Genomic DNA, 22,175 nt, shown 5'->3' with positions numbered 1-22,175 from the left:
GGGCTGCAGATAGCTGCTGCTGGGAACCATCTGGCCAGACACCCACTGGTGCTGCCTATCCCTGGAGACCGGTGCCCCAGATTCCCTCCACTTCTATGTCCTACTGCTTTTCGTGTTATGGAAGATCCCAGAGACCAACCTTGCCACAGTTTCTTTGAGAGATAAACACTTTCTCCTTTACTGTCAAAATAGGGATTTTGATACTGATTTTTCAGTCCACATACACACAGACACCTACCCAGAATTTCCCCTTTTATTTCTAATTTCAGCAACACCGACTAGATCTGACTTCTTCAGTCTTCTCTTTTACCCCTTTAATACTTCACACCTCTCACTAAAGCCTTGTTTTCATTCCCCTCAGACCGGTATATGTCAGTTACCAAAGAGAATGCCAAAATATCAATCACTGTCTCAGACTGACAACTGCATTTCATTACCTCTGACCTCCCCAGCCACAGGTGCTTACAATAACAATTCAGGAATTCAACAAGGTTGTCCCCAGGTGCCTCAGAGATAACCAGAAGGGCTCTAACATGGCTTTCAAGAGGACAGTTCCAATAAGCAGCCAAGCTAAGCCTGAGTCCTGAACCAACTGAAGTTTGCCTCTCTTGCTACTGTTGTGAGCTATAATTCTCTACATTTCCGGAGTGCCTTCTACTTTAGGATGCATGACAACTTAAGAGACTTTAATTGACTCTCAACAAGCCTTTCGTAAGTATTATTTCCAATTCAGTGGCTAAGGAAAGCATAGCATAATTGAAGAAAAGGGCAAGTTGGACAGTTTTCCAAGTGCGTGTCAGTGTTTCTCAGAGATGGTAAGATAAATCCATCACTTTCCAGAGATACCACTTCAAAGGTAGTTACAAATAAGCCCTCAGAAACTGCAGGAAATTCAGTGCCTATGAAAAAGGAAGGGGTGGGGGGGACCCCACAACCAGCAAGCAACCAGCGCAAGCAGTAGCGTTGGTCCATGTTGTGAGCCCACGTTGCAAGACTGGGAGCTGATCATGCCTCTCCATAAGCAAAGAAATGGCAACTCCCCGCTTCCTCCAATCAAGGCTGGGACAAAGAAGATGTGTATCCTCTGGAAAAGACACAGTGAATTTGCAGAGTCCACACAAGAAGGGTCTATACAGTGGTATGTAAGGAAACATTTCCAGTAGTCCAGCTCGCACCATAAAAGCAGCAGCGATGCTGCAGAAGTCCTACCTCGGAGAACACTCTGTCAGTGTAGTCAATGCACTGATGTCCTTTCAGCAATCAATCTTGCTGCTGCTAGTGGAACTGCACCAGAATTTGAATTTAAGAGTTGAAAAAATGCTTAATTACAACACAGTTGTAATTACTCCTTTTTTGTGCTATTTTATACCTTATTTGCCTACTATCGCTTTATCTTTTATGTAAAACTAATGACAAAAAAATTAAACCAATTTCCTTCTTGTCCAGGTCTAGCACAGCTTAATGACTCCATATTCTAGTTTTTCAGTTGTTACATTTACGAATACCTCACTCTTGTATTGCTCCTCTTGTTCCTGTTTGGTTTAATTTGTTATTACATTTATTTAAAATCAAAGATATGTATGATATTGAACAGGGAAACACAAAAACACATGGCCCCAACCTTGTTCCAGATAACATGCAACACTTTCTGATGGGCTTCGCAACTCTATGAGAAGAAAACATGCACAGAACATGGCTAAGATATTTCATGTAATGCTTCCTGAATTGCTCGACAACTCTCTAAAACCAAAGTTGATTCTACATCCTGAGAGAAAGTCTGGACCTCAGCACTGAGAGACTGAAGAAAACTAAATGCTAAGGAAAGATTTACATGAGCACATGAAGGCTACCCTAAGTAAAGTGTCCAAAAGGGTATTTAGATTGCATTTGACACATCTTGCAGAGAGCAGTAAGACCACACATCTTCCAAAGACAGTTCCAAAAGGATTTACATATAGGTGTCACTGAATGCTTTGAAACTAGAATCTACTGTTAATCTGTGCTCTACTACTCCATTCCTCTGATGAGGAATTTTACAAGTCTTTTGTAACACCTTATCAAAAGCTTAATTTAACTTTAAAAACGGACTAGATGCTTCTTCATTGAACTGTCTCAGCAGAAGGGTTCTGAATGTTAGCATGTTTTCCTCTAACAGCAAACATTTAGCACACAACAACAAATATAAAAAGATGAGCATTCCAGAAGAATTCATCAAAAGATAAAAGATTTCTGTGCACGTGCGCAAACACACATGTATTAATATGTGTAAGATGAGCTCTGCCGCTATAAAGTGTTTCAAGAAGATTCTGCTACAACACTTTCTCACAGAGAAACAGCACAGTCCTTAGTGAGGAAGAATTCTTCCAACTTAAACTGAGAAGTTCCAGTGCAAAGGTCCTGCCTGCACGAAGGTATCATTAACTAATCACAAAAATCTGACCACAGCTAAGCCAATGTTATTTGACCAATCAGCAGCTGACATTCTGCACATGCCTCTGTACAGTACAGATCCTGGAAATAAAACACAAGAATATTATTTAGCCAAAAACGGACTCATTGTTCTGAACAGCTCATATGCCTGTGCAATGCCTTCCAAGCTTAAGAGCCTGAAGTCAGGCAGGGGCTCCCTGAAGCAGCATTTATCTGGTCACACACATCCAGATGACAGCACTGTTGTTCTCATTAGGATGACAACTTCTGGTACTGACAAGTGACTCTTAAAACGTTATTCTTTGCAGAAGCACCTCACTTTTGAATGATAGGGATATTCTTGGTAGAATAATCAGCTATTTTTTTTTAATTGAGAATTCATATATACAGCCTGTGGAACTCTGTGCAAATGAATACAAACAAAGAACTTTATAAAATACAGTGCCTTTTGGATTGATCTCACAGTTACTTATATATACATTGGCAAGAATCGCTCAGTGCAACCTCCCCCTCCCATGTCTGTTCCTGACACCGGATTAAAAAATAAGACAATCCAGCCTGAGACTTTTTTTTTTTCAGAGGCACTGAAGTAGGCTTGCTCAATCACTCTGTCTTGAGACGGAGAGCCTCCCGCTGCTGCTTCTGAACAGTCCTGGAATCTTCCCACAGGCGGGGTCCTCTGATGTTCTCCCAGTTATCCAAGTCAGACTTCTCCAGCTTCTGCAGATAAACAGCAAAAATCACAGTGTCACCTTGGCAGCCCCATGATTTAAAGTATGTATTAGTCTTAGTTTTTTTCTTTTAACACAGGAAACTCCGTATCACTACTGGGTTGATAACTTTAATCTACCCTCAAGAGAATTTCAACAAGGAAAAAAATATTTGGGAGTTACCCATATAGCTACATAAATGACTAGGGTGGGCATTACTAAATCTGCTTAGCAACAGATAAATAACACGTAAGGACAGGAAGCACAATAGCATCTCAACATGACTGAAGATATCTTGTATTCACTTTTTCTTTCTTCTCTCACCTTGTTTTCCAGATGTTCTTCAACTGCAAGTCTGCCAAGTACTGAAGTAGTAGGAGTGATAAGCATTGTTAGAGCTCAAACAGAAGATTAGTAATTAGTGACCTGAAGTATCCTGTCAGCACAGATACGAAGCATACTGGAAAAGATATCTAGCACACAGAGAGAGACAGCAACAGTGCAATCCCCTTCAATCCATGGGTTTTTAACTTGAGAGAGGTATGCGATCCTTCTGCTGCCTAGTTTCTCATGGCACCCAGATGTCACAGACAGGTCTCTCACTAAGTCATACATGAGATATGCTAACAGGCTGAACTGTCAGATACGTTAAAACTATCTAGAATGTAATTACCTCCTTGCCTATTCCTATCATCCCCACTCAGAAATGCCAATGACTGCAGTATTTATTGAGCCTTAGAGGTGCACAGAAATGAAGAACAGGCGCCCTCCTCACCTCATCTATGAAGTGCTGCAGTTGAAGACAAACATATACTGCATCTTCACAGTCCAACTGGCAGAGACATATAAGTCTGCTCCCACCAGAACCAGACCTCAAGTCCCACATACTAGTCTGGAACAGTACATCAGACATGAAGGGGCTTTGCCAGCAGGAGACCGAGGAGGGGTGATCCTACATGCTACTGCAGAGGGCAATACTGCATACCATTAATGATACGTACCGCTGTGGGATATAAAACTCTGATTTGTGATCAGGACCTCATCTCAGCAAATGCTGTAAAAATACACTAGAAAATACTTAACCCTGCCCTGAGCCTGTGGTCTAATTTGCCTGTCATCAATCATCCAAATAAATGGCAAATACTGAGGGACCTGAATAATAGTCGCAGAATAATTCAACAGTGAGAACAGAACAGACCTGCTGCTATTAGCTCATGTTATGTAAAAGTTTTCTGCCACTTCCACAATGGAGGAAATTGCAATGAGGTTAGTCAGATATCAAAAGAAATTAGACAACATTCAACAGAAGATATATGAGAACACATGCACAAACACAGCAGACTTTCACAAGGTAGAAGCAACTGAATTTTTTATACAGTGGCATTGGCATAGGTCTTTCTGAAGAATTGTCTTCAGTACTTAATACATCTTATGATCAGCTGGTACGTCATTTCAACTGGAAGGGATCTGAGCTGACGTGGAAGGAAGGACAAGGACGGAAGGTACCCATCATCCTGCAGCGACTATCCACTCTGACTGCAAATTCAGAATCTAACATCTGATTCTAACGGAAGCTTCAAGGAAACTACATTGAAAATAACCTTGTGCTTTAACAGAAAAGAAGCATGCTGATTTTGTTAAACACAAACACAGCTTTTGTTACGACACAGCTGTGAGGATCTAAACTCTTCCCAAAGCTGCTCAGCTCCTGAAGTCTGAACAAGAATCAATATTTAAAATATATACAACAAAACTTGTAGTGTCTAAAGATAGGCTATATAAAGAAGTCTATCAAGAGAGACATGCACACTGCACATCTTTACCAAAAGTTCATATTCATCTGCTCCTGAAATTTCACAAAGGCTTTTCAGAGAGGATGTTTGTCCAAAACAGGAAATATTTCAAAACTATACAATCTAAACAAAGGACAAGAAAGTATGTTGTCAGTTTCCAATGGAAAGCATAAAGGTACCTGGAAAACACATTGTGATCTACTGACAGAATAAAACAATCACGGATTATGTACAGTAAACAGCATTGCCTCAAACTACAGAACAGATGAGATCTATTGACAGAGTTAATTTTTGTCAATTAAAATATAAAGAATTAAAGATTCTAATGAATACAGAGAGATAGACTGTATTTTTATTTTTTATTCTCATTATATTTATAGATATTATTCATATTTTGTATCACGTATACAGATTGAGTTCAATATCCTGCTGCAATTCAAGAAGGACGCACCTTCCTTAGGGCACATGACAGTATCCGCAAAAATTAGTAGTTTATGGGACAGGAAGGCAGCATCATTTTGCAATCCAATTTTTTAAACTGATGCTGTCAAGTTTTGGAAGAATAGAGGATCCCTGTTGCATGTGGATAAGCATAAGAAGTAGTATCACTGGTGAAAGGGGACCTGAAAATCTGCTCTGTGATGCCTTCCTACTGTGTAGTTATTTTCACATGGATCTGCCTGTGCTGGTTTTGGCTGGGGGAGAGTAAATTTTCTTCACAGTAGCTAGTATGGGGCTGTGTTTTGGCTTTGTGCTGAGAACAGTGTTGATAATACAGGGTGTTTTCGTTATTGCTTACACAGAGTCAAGGCCTTTTCTGCTCCTCACACCCCCCCCGCCAGCGAGCAGGATGGGGGTACACAAGAAGTTGTGAGGGGACACAGCCGGGACAGCTGACCACAGGGATATTCCATGCCATGTGATGTCATGCTCAGCAATATAAAGCTGGAGGAAGAACGAGGAAGGGGAAGATGTTTGGAGTGATGGTGTTTGTCTTCCCAAGTAACTGTTAAATGTGATGAAGCCCTGCTTTCCTGGAGATGGCTGAACACCTGCCTGCCCATGGGAAGCAGTGAATTAATTCACTTTTTTGCTTTGCTTGCATGTGCAGCTTTTGCTTTACTAATTAAACCATCTTTATCTCAACCCACAAGTTTTCTCACTCTTACCCTTCTGATTCTGTCCCCCATCCTACCGGGAAGAGTGAGCGAGTGGCTGCGCAGTGCTTAGTTGCTGGCTGGGGTTAAACCATGACACCACCTTACATATAACTAAACAAAACCTAGCCCTTTTGCTTCTTCACTGACATGGCAGTTCTTACAACAGTATCACCCCAGAATAGATGGCTACATTAGATGTAGGCCAAAGATTAGACTAGGCCAAAGACAGGTACATTTTAATTTAATTTTAAATTATTTTTTAAATTAATCTTAGTGCTACATTTTAAATTAATCTTAGTGCTCAGAATAAGACCAAACTGACAGTTCTTCTACCGATGAGGGGCAGCACAAGTTACGCAGCTCCTTCAGGTTGCCTGGGCTGTACAGCGAGAATTCAGGCAAGCAGCTAGTTCTGCCCTCGGATGAAGTCAACTTCTTTCTTTCTAATGGACTGTGTCTTTTTAATTTCTTATTTTATTTCTTTTTTTTTCTTTTTGGCTACCTTGACTCTGCCCACCTAACTTCACAGAGATACCACATAAAGATGGTAACTACTTCCAGCTTTTACTAAATTGAAATCCATATGAACCGGCAGTCTAAAAACCAAAATGCTTTTTCTCCCAATTTAAATGTACTAAATAGTCAGTCATTGGAGACTAGAATGAAATGTAATCAGATCAGACCAGCACCACTATTCCTGCTTGTCTCAAATAGCCCAAAGGATATTGAAAATTAGCTGTTTAAAGTAAGATCAGTGTAGTCCATTAAACCTACTGATTCACTTCCTAAATCAGCTAAACTGCCTCTTAAAAGTATGGGACTGACAGAAGCTGTAAATTCAAGAAAAAAATGCAGCTATGCAGAGAGGCAAAGCAAACAGGAAAAAAAAAAGTTCAACTGTTTGCCATACACTTGACTTTTAAGACTTCTGTTACACAGTTTGCCTGGCACAAAGGTATCAATAAGGATGTAGAGAGACTTTTACTTCTTAATTGCTGGTTCAAATGCCTGGCTTGATATTAAGTAAAAGCCATAATGCTCTGTTAGCCTACCCCTGCAGGACAGTCTTTATGCCACAATAAACAAACTGAAATCTGCAGAAATTCATTTAGAGCTACCGGTGCTCTGGCCGAGTTAATTCAAGGTGGTCACTTGCAAAAAAAGGTTTGGCTTTAGTCTCTGTTTCCCACATGTGAAAGGAGGGATAAGAAAATCCTATTTACTTTACAGTTTGATTTAAAGTAAATTTACTTACTTTATTTATTTACTTACTTTACACTAATTTGTTTATTTTTATTTACTTCCTTATTTACATTTACTTTACTTTTTGAATTTCTTTCTTTGATGAGCACCACAGAAAGAAATCACTCTAATTCAGAGAAATAATTATTTTCTGTCATTATAGTAAGCAAACGCATCTGCAGATAAAAGATGACCCAGAGAAAAATATCCTCATGGCTGAAAGATGCAGTGAAAGAAATGCATTAAACCAGTCTGGTTTTGCAAGGGTGTCAAAACAGCTTGAAGACCGTAAAAGATTTACTAAGGAACTCTATGACGACGTATAGATGCAGAGGTACAGAATTAAGGCTAACACTGAATCTGCTGCCTTGTGCATGACTGAAAATCTTAACTTTATCATCACACTGATTTGGCCATATTGGGTTTTTTACAACTCCTTCCCACAGCCACCTTTTTGACATCTCATTTTCTTAATATAAACTTAGTGTTACTTACTTTGTTTAGGATGTGACATAATTTAATATCTGTGATTAGTTATTTAACAATGCATAATTTAACAGCCTGTGATCAGTGATTAAATCCTCAGATTAAAAAGAAGTACTTTTTCCAACTAGAGAATGTTTAGGTTTTATGTTATTAGTACACAAACATGTCAGCGAGCAGCATGCTATGGCCAGAATAAGGTTTTTTGTTCATTAAGGGAAGAAATAGGGTTTTTTTTTGCATGTAAGCATCCAGAGATCTGCTTCTCTTTTGGGCTTTGCTGAAGACTGCATGTTTTTTGGTTTTTTGCCAATGATGTAACCAACAGAGGGTTTGTTGCCTACTTCAGTGGGACCCAATACCTTCCATCTGTGGCACAATAATTAACCTATGCTAAACTGGTTTAAGAGACTCTTTCCCCATAGGTTATTTTTCCTTTAATCATGCCAACTCATCACACTGTGGGGCTGACCCCCAATCAGAAAAATGAAATAGATGGAAAATAAATACATACTGTTTATGAATGAATTCTATTTCAGCATAACTACTTTCAGCATAAAGCCTTCCAGCACCTGAAGGGGGCTACAGGAGAGATGGGGAGGGGGTCTTTATCAGGGAGTGTAGCGATAGGACAAGGGATAATGGTTTTAAATTGAAAGAGGGGAGATTTAGATTAAATACTAGAAAGAAATTCTTTACTGTGAGGGTGGTGCGAGACTGGAACAGGCTGCCCAGAGAAGCTGTGGGTGCCCCATCCCTGAAGGTGCTCAAGGCCAGGCTGGATGGGGCTTTGAGCAACCTGCTCTAGTGGGAGGTGTCCCTGCCCATGGCAGGGGGGGTGGAACTCAATGGTCTTTAGGGTCCCTTCCAACCCAAACCATCCTATGATTCTATGATAAGACTATGCAAACACTTGAACTGGCACAGCTGAAGGAATCATCATGCAGAGAGAGAACAGAGACATCTTTAGGTGGCCACGTTATAAAAGACGTGTATTAAGGAACTGCACCACCAATTTTCCCAATTTGAAGAATGAGAACAAGACTTGCCTCCATCTCAGAGGTGCCAGAGAGTTCAATTAATGTTTGCAGAGTGCTCTCACTGTTTTGTGTGAAGATGCTACAGTGATACAAATTACTCAGTAAATAAAACCACTATAGCTCTCAGTTAAGGCTACATGGTTACAATGCCTTGAATTTTTAAAGTAACAGAAAATAACATTAGGCAGATAGATTTTCATCTAGGAATTAGGGTTTGCCATGACTTCCTCCTAACTGACAAGCAGCACCCGTTCTTAAAATGAAGAATGTCTTAAAAACTGGATTAAATCTCAGAGTGCCATTTACGCGTGATACCTGCAGATCACTCAGGATGGACTTCTCATTCCAAAGGATTCACAAGCTTTGTGGGTAAAGTCAAGAGAACTCATGCATGGGTCATTTGCTTTCAGCTTATCTTCTTTTCTTGAGCAAAAAAGAAACTCTGAAAAAGCCAACATATAAAGAATAGCATGACTGCAGTAGTGCACCTTCAAGATCAAACACCCAAAATTCAGCAAGTTTCACTTTTAATTAAGCAATGACGTACATTAAGGATGGTTCTCATTTCCCTTGTATATGGAAGTTTCATCAAACTATGGTTAATGTGCTGCTTATTAGGGTTTATCTCTGAATTTACAGATTGGGAGATACAGCCAAGTTAACAGGACCAAGGAATTGCCCAATTCTGAGTGCTTATCTTGCCAATTTTGTATCACATTAAACTTTGTAAAGGTTACTAGTTACTACAGCAGAACCCTCTAAAAGAGGAGCAGCCAGAGACAGACTTTTGGGATGTTTGCTGGCTCTTTTTCAACTATATAAAAGTGAACTCAGCTGAAGGGGATATGTGATATATTACAATGCAGGAGGGTAGTAAGAGCAAAAAATGAGTTTTGTGGCTAGCAGGAAAAGCATATGGATTTCCACAGTGTGTTCCTGTCTGGAGCCCACAAAAGCCTGCTGACACCACAGAGAAGGTTTATTTCAGACACCTTGCTGGGACTGTGAATACTTGGAAGCTGGACAACTTTTTCACTTTGTGTATATTAAATTTGGCACAATATGTCCTTCTAATAATAATAAAAATATACTCTAATAAAAAAATTAAAAAGCCGTGTATGAGGATCAAAATATAATAGACCTAGGACTCACACGTGATGTTTTTCCTCTGAAGAGATCTGAAAAATATGCTTTTACAGGTTTCTTATGAGAGGAAAAACCTGTGATGAATATCACTGTGAAGGGCTACGAGATTACAACAAGAAATTATCGGTTGCCACCTTGAAACTACTAACAGAAGTGTGTAGTAAGAAAATTATAACAATAATGTAAAATTAAACCCAAATCCAGGCCATTAAATAACTACCTTAAAGTAACCATTCCCCTTCAAATCAGCAGTCTACCTTATTAAGTAGTTGATTCTTCTGAATTGGTGAGTTAAATCTTCTGCCTGTCACATGCTACTGTCTCTATCCTGGCCTCAGTTAGTTCAGGTAACATTCACACAGAGTTAGTGTAGTTAAGGACTTTCACTTCTTATCTACACTTCCCTGCTGATTTTCCACTCATCTCTCTTCCAGACCCTGCTTGTCAATTTATATGCTGAACAGAATGCTTTTCCCCGTGTAGAAATTATCATTTTGGCTAAATGTTAGCAGAGCAACTTCAATCACTTCAGCTATAAATAGTTTTCTCGGTGACATCCATGGCTACTGTTTGATTTGTACTGCTGGGCAAATTTCTCATAGGGAAAGAAAAAAAATCTTCCTGTTTCTTCTCTGTGGCTCACACCCCATCTATTTGATGAGGATGGTAGTATGGGTGTTAGTCCACCGCTATATTGCCAATGACAGTAACTTCTCAGCAATGCTGCTGAATGTACAGTAAACAAATAACTTGCGAATAAATCTACAGGCAGTGACCCACTCTCTGACAGTAACTTTCTACTGCAGAGTACATTTGTACAGTATAGTTTCAGCATCAAATATAGATGGGAAACAATAATTTGAGAATCAAAGAACATGCGAGAATTGTACAACAATACCTGAAAGTATTTCAAATTTCGTCTGAGTGTCTATGTGGGCATCCATCTGAAAGTACACTGCCAGTCACAAAATATTCCACATAGTGTCTACGAAATTGGCCAAAAAAAAGGAAAAAAGCTAAGCAAAATAAACAGGAGGATATTCTTGCAAAAAGCCAATTTGCCTGGTTGCTGAGACAAGAGCCTCTTTCAAAACTATCTGTTTTGCTGTATCCTCTTCAGAGGTAGTCAATGAAAGGAAGGTACACAGCCTCAGCTGTGTAGCTGAATTCCCATACACTATACTAAAGTTACTTCAGAGATATTTCATACCAAAGATCTAGCAATTCCCCACTGGGCGCTCATTAGTATGACAGAAGTGCTTAACATTTCCACTAAGTCAGCTGCATAAGGAAATGTTCCCAGTACTGCCTGGCAGCAGCATCCTTTAGGACAATAAAAGAAAAATTCAGCCACCTTGTATGGATGCCACTTTCCCTGCTCAAACTTTTTTTTGGTGACACAACACAACAGTGTTGGCCCTAATGTGGTAAGAGTTGATCAGTTCCTCTGGGAATTGAAAAAAAGTGTGTACAGGGAGCACAAGCAGGTACTAAGGATTCTCTTTTGAAGAGAGGAGAAAGGGTGAGGAGAAGAGATTATTTATAACAGGCATTTGTATGTCCTGACCATGTTTGCTGTCTGACTGCACTGTTGTCTGTCTCACTTCCTTTTCCATCTATGAGAAAGCAGTGTCTTCTTATGGGATACGAAAAGTGCAAATGCGCATACATGAAAGAAACACCTCACAGCTAAGGAAAATCCTGGGCAAAGAGATATGTTATAAACGTAACCAGGAAAGAATTTATAGGACTATTTAATCGAGACGAATCCCAGAAATAAGACCAGTAAAAAGTGAGTCTCTGGACTTTCCTCTGGAGGCTAAGTGCCTTTCTCACTGCAAGAAGGCTTTTCCACCAGAACTCTTCCTGTGCCATACCCATCACCAAATCCCACCTTCTTGTTTCTCTGTTCACATTTTGAGCTATGGCACACAAGACTTTGAGATGTCCCAAGTCTCACAGGACACCTGAAAATATCACCTTCCTGCCCAGTGATGATTCCCAGAGAACCATCATTCCCAGATCGAGATTTTCAGCAGCCATTGAAGTCTTCCAAGCTTTTTCTTGGAACTTGGCTATAAATCATCAGAGCCTAATAGACGTTAAGTTAGATCTTGCTTGGTTATTAAGAGGTTTAGAAGTACATCCCTTGTCTCTTCTGATTTGAATACAAGGGACTTTTTTCTCTAAAAGAAATAAAAATATATTTTTTGAATGTTGCTACTTTGCCAATGCAGTTAGTTGTGATTTTATGTGCTCATTACTTTATTCTTAGTTTGCTGCAACACCATCCTCTTACCCACATCCTTGTCAGCTTACTTATCCGACAACTCTCTGATGTCCTTAGCATTTTATCAATCTTCTCTGCTTTATAACTTCTCATTTACAGTTTCCATAGCAATCCTTCACATTTTTTATTTATTGTGATATGTTTTTCCTCTGCCTTCAAATGCCAATGGCTCCCATGGATATAACTTATTTGACTCAAATTTAACTATTTTTTCATTGTAAAATGTTAATAAATTCTTCTTAAAGATATTTTTATTTGCTTGAAAAACCCTAAACAACAATTCTTTATTGTGGAGTCTAATGTAACTGACTGAGGCCAGATTTTTTAGTGTGTACTAGATCATTAATTTCACAGAAGTACAGAAACCAAGTGCTAGAATAAGGAATGTTATTTTGAGGTTGCATTTAAACCACTGAAAAGGAATGTACTCTGATTGTTAAACAGCCACGAGAATGTTTTTCACTCATCACATTAATCAGTTTTTTATCCCCCTCTTTCAAGCAATATTTCTGTGCTTTCAAATAAAATACTCCAGGCTTTTGTCACAGGTCAAACACTTGACATTTTTTACAGTGTGTTCTACAAGGCCCAGCTCAGCAGCAGAACTACATTCACATTAGTACCAGTGTCACTAGTGGACAGAGCAATGATGTATTAGGCAAAGGGGAGCAGCAAGGACTAATTGGCCATATGAGGACACATCAGTGTGTGAGAGGAATGCATAAACAACGGTGAACGCACGCAAAGGTAGCTTGCTCCTCTGCCACATCCCAAAGCACAAGATAAATGGCATTATTAACAGATCTGAGACATAAGAAATGCAGTACGAATTACACATGCAAATTCTTTCTTCCTCAAAATAGTATCCTGGCCAGAAATACTCCTGTACAAAATAAAGTAAATTTTGTATAGTTTGAGAAGATCTAATTTAGTAAATTATAAGGTGAGAAAATGTCTTTATGTTCATTTCCTCACAGTAAATAGATTAAACCCATGATGACAACTTTTATCATCACCATCACAACATTGGAGACAAAATGCACACTTCAACACGTCTGAAATATCAAATATGTCTTTACTGTTTGCAATATGCCTATAAAGATGTATGCTTATAGCAGAAATTACAACATTTTAAAAGAATTCAGTATGTATTCAATACGTACATTTCTGTAAGGACAATAAGGTATTTTTAAAAGTCTTAGGGAGGGTCAATGACATTTGCATGCATCAGGCAACCATGCTTCAAAAGAGCTGGCTTGGTATTCTCAGGAACAGCTGCAGATATAATGCTAATAATATTGTAAAATAAGGCTTTACATATCAAAACAGCAACTTTTTTTTTTAACTGCCCTTGATCTCTTATCATATTTAGTAACAGCCACCAGTGTATTCCTCCAATGTGACCTACATATAAAGATGGTATTAAGAGCTGTATTTTGGACAAGTGAAAAAATAAAGAAAGAGGGAAAAAAACCTCCCAAAATCTCCCAGCCTGGAACACACAGGGCCCACAGAAAACTACTGTCCTAAATGTTAGCTGTAACTCACTGGTTAGATTTTGTCCACCAGGATATAGGGGTAGCATTGACTAAAATTGTCACACACTCAGTGTGGAGCCTGTGAAGTATATGCAGGCCTGCTGGCAGTCCCACAAGTTTCACTGAAGCAAGAAATGAATACGCCCAGTGCTTACAAGTTGGTGCCCGCAGTAAAGTATACATTGAGATCAGAGTTCGAAACAATAATCTGAATCTATTCTCATTACGTGGAAATGCATATCCATTTGTTTTGTTGAACTGGTCTGCCCTCTATAACACCCAAACACTAATTTGGAAGAATTTTGGCCTGGGAACTCTCTGCAATTTAGATTAAGAAAAAAATAAGATTGCTTCTGTCATTTCTGTCCATCAGGAAGAAGCCTCATTACCCAAGTAGACTTGTAATACGTTGTTTTGCCAGTTGTATTTTATTACCATTGATTTATCCATAAAGCTAATGCAAATATGGCCATTTAAATATTATCCTTCAACTATTTACTTATCTTCTGGAGAGAAAGCAAGGCATATCTGAATACAGATCAGTCAATTTTGCGGTTAGGTAGTGAGGCAAACAGAGAGATGTGGTTCCTTGTACTGCTTGTGGCTCTTCCACATAAATAAATCAGAGCAGCCTTACAGTATATTCTGTGGAAAGTGAGAGACACAATAATCCCAGAGGCAATCAGAACTTAATGGATTTGCATGTTTTGAGTTTCCATTGGAGCTTTCCATATGTACTCAGGGATCAAATCTTTTCATGCCTTACACCAAAAAACACAGTTCTTTGTAGAAGGAGGACGGCTCAAAACTGTTTGCAATAATGGTACAACACTACCACAAAACCTGGCAGGTAGGCAGATGTTCTGCGAAATTAGGCATGTAAAAATGCCAAAGGTAAGTTTTATTTTTATTTCAGACAAATCACAAAAGAGTACTATAACAGAAAGTTTTTATTAGCAAGACCATGTACTGCCATTTGAACACCTAAGTATCTGAGCTATGGGTACAATTCAAGCTCCTCAAAGGCTTGTTGTGACAGGAACATGGTATGGGACGAGAAAGAAAACCTGTGTTCAGCATAAAGACCATAGAGGTGGATAAAGTGTTAGCTGGACCTTTGATCCAAGTAATTTTAAAACACTGAAAATTCTCTTAAATAGCTTTATCGTTTGTTTCTGGATACAGGAAGGCTTTTTTCAGCTTTCCTAACGTGGCTTTTTGCAAGACTGAAGATTTACGAAACTCTGAATATTAAACTGGCCAGAATAGCCATTTTGGAGCTCAGTAATGTTTGAAGAAAATGCATTGTTGAGGAAAGAGTGAAATATTTCCCCTATAAAATTTTCTGAAATAGCAAAAAGGAAACAGCAGTTGTTTGAAAGATACACCTCAGTTTCAGAAGCAAGAAATAACAGAAAGCACGTCAAGCACATTGTTCTGTACTTTGGTCTAAAGATCATCAAAACTCACACAGTAGAAGCGTTGACAGATACATAGACACATTCTGTTTAAGGCCAACATCAGCTCTACATTTATAGACTCGGTTAACCACAGAAACAGCAGAATTTACTCATACCGCTGTACTTGGCACCTGGACATCAAAGTAAAGCTGTGTTCAGAAAGAAGCACTCTATGTTCAAAACCCTATTTTTACATAAAACCTTGTTTTTATTGGACATCAACGAGTCAAAGGCAGATGGCTGGTCTAATTTCAGTTAGGGACAGATACAACCCACCAGCGGCCAGGGTAACCCAGGGTAGCCAAGGTTATGAGCCCCAAGCAACAAATTTACTTTACCTCATATTCAGATTCCAGTGTCACAGTGTTCTGTTTTAACTTTTCTTTCAAAGCTGGATCAACCTGTAAGAGAAACAAAAATACAGCAAAAATGTTTACTTTTAAGAATTTTTTTTTTAAAGAAATCTTAACCTCACATAGACTAAATATTGGTACACGCAAACCCTCCTCTCCTCTAAATGAGTTTATATGCTGTTTGTTCAGATACCAGGATGATGAACACAATACAAGAATTGGGCTGAAAAGAGACAGGTAACAGCCAAACTTTTCAAATCAAAAAGGAAGCACATTTGTAACTACCCCTGCACTTGCATTGCCTTAGATATTTAAATCTGTAACAGTTTAGTTTGAAACTGTCAAACTAAACAAAGCTTTAAACAAATGAAACAAGAAAGACCAAGAAAGAGAAGTTTTTGAGATCACATTGCATATTTCATTGCTGAATGTTGGGTTCAGTGAATAGGTATACAATATATTCTGGTTTTCAAAGTCTAAGGGCAAGTCAAACTTTCAATTTTCTGGTGAACACAGCTCCTTCCTAGTTTTGATTCTGTACTGACAATGCTAGTGACTTCTGCCACCTTTCAGAGACATTTGTTCCAAGAACAATTCTAAGAACAGAAATGTCCATGAACAACAGCAGATGCATTGCACGTTTTAACTTCTGAGCCCAGAAGAAGTTATGTTCATCCCTCCCTTTGCATCTGTCTCCCACAGGCCTAAGTAGAAGCAAAGGGGAAAAAGGTAATTAGCATTCTTCATGCTTAGAGAAAGTGTTTTATGTTCTCCTCAAAAAGACATCAGCCACATATGCAGTATTCAGACACAGTCTTTAGGCTAAACAATTAAAATCTCAAATAAATCTACCATGAGAAAACATTCTCATTTTTAGATCTTAAATACAACCAGCGTTAAAAAGACGCATAAGGAGACTGGTGATGTGTTTAGTTCTACATCCATGGTACACTAGTCCAAATATGACTAGTTCAGTGAAGAAAAGTTCTTATTTTTAATTTTCTGCTTCTTGATCTGAATGAAAAGGGATCGGTTACCCTCGTCACAACCAACCTCAAATGTCTATAAGCACTCTAGAAAAGAAAAAGGAGGGAACACTCATTATAGAATTTGCCTGGTCGATGAGAAGATCCACCATCAGACTCTGCCCCAACACAAGCTCCCGAGTCTCAGAGGGACTTAAAATACACACCTACTATCTGTATTGATGGGAATTGCTCTGAAGAATTTCCCTAGGCCATAGCGTTCCCTTTGATTACAGGCACTGCCTGCTAGTCAGTATGCAACCAGTGAGACCTCAGTTCCTGAGTATGCTCAGACAGGCAAGTCTAACACCATCTGTGCATGGCCAGATTTCCCTATCTGATTACAGGTCTGGCCGTAGAAATTCATACATTTGCGACCTCCAGACTCATTACACTTGGGAACTGAGCCAAAATATCTAAATGCTTAAAGTTTGTACAGGATACAGCTCCCACCTTTTTTTTAATGAAAAAAACCCTTGTAAAACAAGGTACTGTCTCTGCACTGGCCCTCTACATCAAATAATAAATGAAATGCTACATCTCTGCCTTGGCATTCAAGGCCTCCATAGGACTGCCCCTCATTAAAGATGGATTGCCTCTCTCCTTCTGTGACCATGACCTCCAAAACCAGCCATGCTTCATTAGAACAACAAACCCATCCATCACACGTGCAGAAATGCAAACTCTTTGGGCAGCCAGACAGGCTTTGGAGCTCGCTTTCACAGAGATAAGAGTGATCACGGACCTCACTATATTCAGAACTAAACACAAACATTATTTGTTACGCTTGGCGTTCTTGCAATACATGTATGGACAAGGGGAAATAAATGCTCCAGCAAGTAAAGAAGCAAGAAAGTTTTATTTCCTCCTATGCTTCCCTTCATTTAGTAAGAAGGGACCCAGGATAACATGGTTGGAGCAGCATTCTTACTTAGTTAACACAGCCAGAATTTAACTTACAAAGACAGCTCAATATCCCCAGTACCAAGTTTTATTTTAGCAATTTTCCGTGTGTTCTTTTTAATGTGTGGTGTTTGCATGGCCACAATTGTGTAAGGTAAAGGGAAACAAGCAGTGAAGTTACTGCTTCTTCTCCCCACTTTCAGGTCCTTCTGTCTTCAGACTTCCTCGTGTATTCATTCTCTTCCAGCATGGGTCCCTTCCATGGGGTCACAAGTCCTGCCAGCAAACCTGCTCCAGCGTGGGCTCTCTCTCCATGGGGCCATGGGTCCTGCCAGAAGCCTGCTCCGGTGCGGGCTTCCCATGGGGTCAACAGCCTCCTTTGGGCATCCACCTGCTCCAGGATGGGGTCCTCCACGGGCTGCGGGTGGATACCTTCTCCTCCATTAACCTCGATGGCTGCAGGGGGACAGCCTGCCTCACCATGGTCTTCACCATGGGCTGCAGAGGAATCTCTGCTCCAACACCCGGAGCACCTCCTGCCCCTCCTTCTTCACTGATGTTTCTGTCTGCAGAGTTGTTTCTCTCACATATTCTCACTCCTCTCTTCCACTGCAATTGCTGTGGCGTGGCAACTTTCCCTTCTTCTTAAATATGTTCTCACAGAGGTGCTACCACCATCACTGATGAGCTTGGCCTTGGCCACTGGTGGGTCCCTCTTGGAGCCGGCTGGCATTGGCTCTGTTGGACATGGGGGAAGCTTCTAGCAGCTTCTCACAGAAGCCATCCCTGCATTTTCTCAGCTACTGAAACCCTGCCATGCAAAACCAATATAAACTCCCCCTTCTTTATAGGCAGGAATTTTATTCAGCAAATTAACTTAACCAAAAAAGACCACTTAAACCCTGTTTTGAGAGCAAACTATACACACCTCCTGGCAAGCTCTTAATATTTAACATACAGGTACACAAAAGACTTAAGTCCACTCTGCTGAGCGCATTATTTTGCTCAAAGTTACACACACAAAAAAGGGAGCAAGTTTGTATTTCATCATCTCTTTCCTTTTTTTGTTCCCTACACACTAACCCACGTAGAATAATTTAAACATACTTGACTACACACAGAATACATCTGCACTTTCTAAAACCTTCCATCGCAAACCTGTGCTTTTTCAGTTGCCAAATGGAAACAGACAGGTTACAAATTGTTTTCAGAACCAATATGGCAGTTGAGAAGAAAGTATATTGTAAAGTTCTGTTTCCACAGCGTTTGTACCATGCTGCACTATCTTTGCAACATCACAAGAACAAAAAAAACCCCCAAAACCAGAACATGCTACTTTCATTCTGAAAAGGCAGATAAACATCGGTGTGAGCCACAATCACAGATCATAACCAGGGAACACTCAAAATGCGGGCAGAGCCAGGAAAGTGGCCTTGCCAAAGTTCCTTTATATTACACATCTGCCACAAGATCCAAATACAAACACATACATTTCGCTTCCACGATGACTGTGATGCCAACACACATACTGCCAAATGAGCTAAAAGTATTCAGCTCTGTACTGGCAAATGAATCATCAGCTAAATTATGAATACAAATCCCTATTAGTAAATATGATGGGGGAAGCAGACAAAGCCCAAACGTTGTAACAGCTTGGCAGTGTCCTCTGCACCATTATTTAGGAGGCAGGAAGGAAGAGAAGACAATATTCCTTTACACTAGAGGACTCCTTCTTGTCAGGCAAAATCTCAGATTTAAGCTCCATTTAAATTCAAGCTTTGTCTCTAAACATGGCATTCAAAGATGTGTGGACTTCTAATTACAGCATAACTTCACATTAAATTCTTACTGAAAAACTATTGAAATATTTGATGCGAGTATCCAGACAGCTTTCATGAGAAGCTGTCTACAAGGCTTCAAAACCAATACTGTAAATATAATTTTTCAAGGCTTTACTATTTTTTATTCTGGGTGTCGTTTTTTTTTTTTTCCTATGTAGTACTTGCAGCAAAAATGAATGAATCATTCTCAGAGTATTTTGCACTATACAGGCTTATTGCATATTACATGAATTCAAAGTGCAAGGGGACGTATATAGACAAACCTCAAAAAAGCTTTAAAAGCAAAGTTTTCAAATCAGAATTTTGTCCCGTTTCACACTCCACCGTTCCTTCAGATTTACCCTTACTAAACTTCAAAAGGTTCCCAAAGATAAAGACTTAGAAACTATTCTTAGGTGGCTAAAAGTAAAAGGGGTTAAGCAGAAAATTATTCTTAGACATCTTCGTAGGTAGCTATCTGAGGCTGTAAGTACCTAAAATCCTTTTAAAATCAGGCCGCCACTTTTCTTTTCAAGGTTGACATTTCAGTTTTTCAATTAGAACCTGGAGAGAATTTCTGGGTGCAAAAAAAAGGTGCACCTCGGGGTGCAGACAAGGGGCACCACTTCAGAGCAAAGCAGGAGTACCTGCTGCTTGCAGCCTCTACCAAACCAGGGGCTCCCGCAGCGCACTGCGATAAACTGCCGGCCTCTCCACACTCTTTGCAGTAAAGGGAAATTTTTGTTTGTGACACAAGTATTTCTGGTACGGTTATAAACCTAAATGTGCCGCTACTAAAAAAACCAAGTCTCTACCTAATGATTTTGCACTGATCCTCAGTGACCAAAGTTCACTTCGGTCCAGGAGCAAATAATAGACAGAAAGCAACTGTGAAATGTGTCAATGTCACTAAGTTTACCTCCAGGATACGGAAAGGACAGCTCTTCCACAAAGGAACCCAAAGAACACCATCACTATCCCCTTTTGATGTTCAGAGGGATGGAAGACCTCTCCAGCGAAGACAGGCTGAGAGAGCTGGGGTTGTTCAGCCTGGAAAAAAGAAGGCTCCAGGGAGACCTTATAGCAGCCTTCCAGTACCTAAAGGGGGCTACAGGAGAGATGGGGACAAACTTTTTAACAGGGCCTGTTGGCATAGGACAAGGCCTAATGGCTTTAAACTGCAAGAGGGTAGATTTAGACTAAATATAAGGAGGAAAATTTTATAAAAAGTGTGGTGAAACACTGGAACAGGTTGCTCAGAGAGATGGTAGATGCCCCATCTAGGGAAACATTCAAGGTCAGGTTGGACAGGGCTCTGAACAACCTGATGTGGTTGAAGATGACCCTGGTCATTGCAGGGGGACTAGATGACCTTTAAAGGTCCCTTCCAACCCAAACCATTCTATGATTCTATGAAACACAGGAATACAAAGCAGATTAACAGTGTCACTCTTGTTCAGTACTGAGAGAGAAGGAGCAAGTTGATTCACGTTCTAATTTTCAGGGCATCCCAGCATCCCAGTCATCCACAATACACACATGCCCAGATCTGTATTTAAAATAGCCTACTTTCACAAGCTGTCTCTCTCTCAGCTATAACCATTATTATTTACTTGTCCACTTACTATTTGTGGCCATGGGTTTTAGCGCAAACCAAGTCTTGAATATATTACATCTTCTAAAATTAAGGGTTCAATTACTACACACGGAAACTGTCAGGAGACAACCATGCTGTGAGGAGAGGACTGTGCTTTTAACAGTCTCCTCTCACATAAATCAGTGCAGTGAGTTGTATACTCGGGTCTAGAGACTGGCACGCACTGCCCAAATATTTGTATGCTGAAGTCTTACAAAACTTTCCCTTTAGCAAGCATTTCCAGAAGGCAGCAGCAGATGTTTCTAACCTAAAACTAGATAGTTATTTTTACTAAAACATGAGTATCCTTTCCTACCTTATCCTCCACAAAATAATATCCCACTGAGAAAGATTTCAGCTTTTACTTTGGAAATGGGGAAGGACGATGGCTCGAATGTAATGAACATGAATTAAGTTGGGTTTTTTTGATTTTTTCTGCTCACACCAGCATAAATAGATAGGACACAACTCTCCTGCAGTATCCACAACACAGAGGCCACAAAATGACTGTGCGTATGAAGTTCTTCATTTTGTTCTCCCCACCCATTTTTTAAACTTAGAGTAAACCAGAACCACCAGATCTGGCTCTCCCAATAAAATTTCTTTTTTGAAAACACTTATCATATGCTTAACTATTCTACATGGAAAATCAGCAATCCTGCATGGATCAGTCAACTTTAATCTTCCTGGAGAATAAAAGACTCCCATAAATTGTTACAAAAGTCTGTGTCATAAATATTCCAAATTGTGGTTTATGAGCAGAGTGAGAAGCTGTAGACAAGAGAGGATAAATCCCAGGAAGCGCAGCGTAAACTGTGGCCAAGCCGAGTGCCGTTCTACTTAAGGAATTAAAGGAACAAAGCTTGTAAAGGTTGTAAAGTACAATAAAGGTTGTATTTACGCCAAACTCTTTGGCACATAGTCTTTGGTAACAGAAAAGGGCAAGGCAAAACAACATTTTGTGCAACTTGGTTCACAACATCCTTTAACTACATTATTTGTAATATTTAATACATGAAAAACACTTAGGTAAGGCTACTGCATATACTTGGATAGGAATACTTCTGAACACTGGGGAGACAGCTAAGACTAGATGCAAAACCTGGCTTTGTGTCCTTTCACTCTTTCCTAAGATCTGCATAGAAT

General features: G+C 39.7%; 1 protein-coding gene across 1 annotated transcript in view; it reads right to left on the bottom strand.

Moving 5' to 3' along the window:
* Positions 1-2,231: 2,231 nt before the first annotated feature.
* COX16 (cytochrome c oxidase assembly factor COX16) overlaps positions 2,232-22,175 on the bottom strand; it is a 52,041-nt gene continuing 32,097 nt past the window's right edge. Inside the window, exons 3-4 of the mRNA XM_074148663.1 lie at positions 15,631-15,693; positions 2,232-3,150 (exon numbers count right to left, since the gene is read on the bottom strand). Coding sequence (XP_074004764.1) covers positions 3,034-3,150; positions 15,631-15,693 — 180 coding nt within the window. The 3' untranslated portion in view covers positions 2,232-3,033. The remainder of the gene's footprint in view (positions 3,151-15,630; positions 15,694-22,175) is intronic.

Source organism: Numenius arquata, chromosome 6 (genome assembly GCF_964106895.1).
Source record: "Numenius arquata chromosome 6, bNumArq3.hap1.1, whole genome shotgun sequence".
Lineage (NCBI taxonomy): Eukaryota > Metazoa > Chordata > Aves > Charadriiformes > Scolopacidae > Numenius > Numenius arquata.
This window is presented reverse-complemented; position numbering and strand designations above follow the sequence as displayed.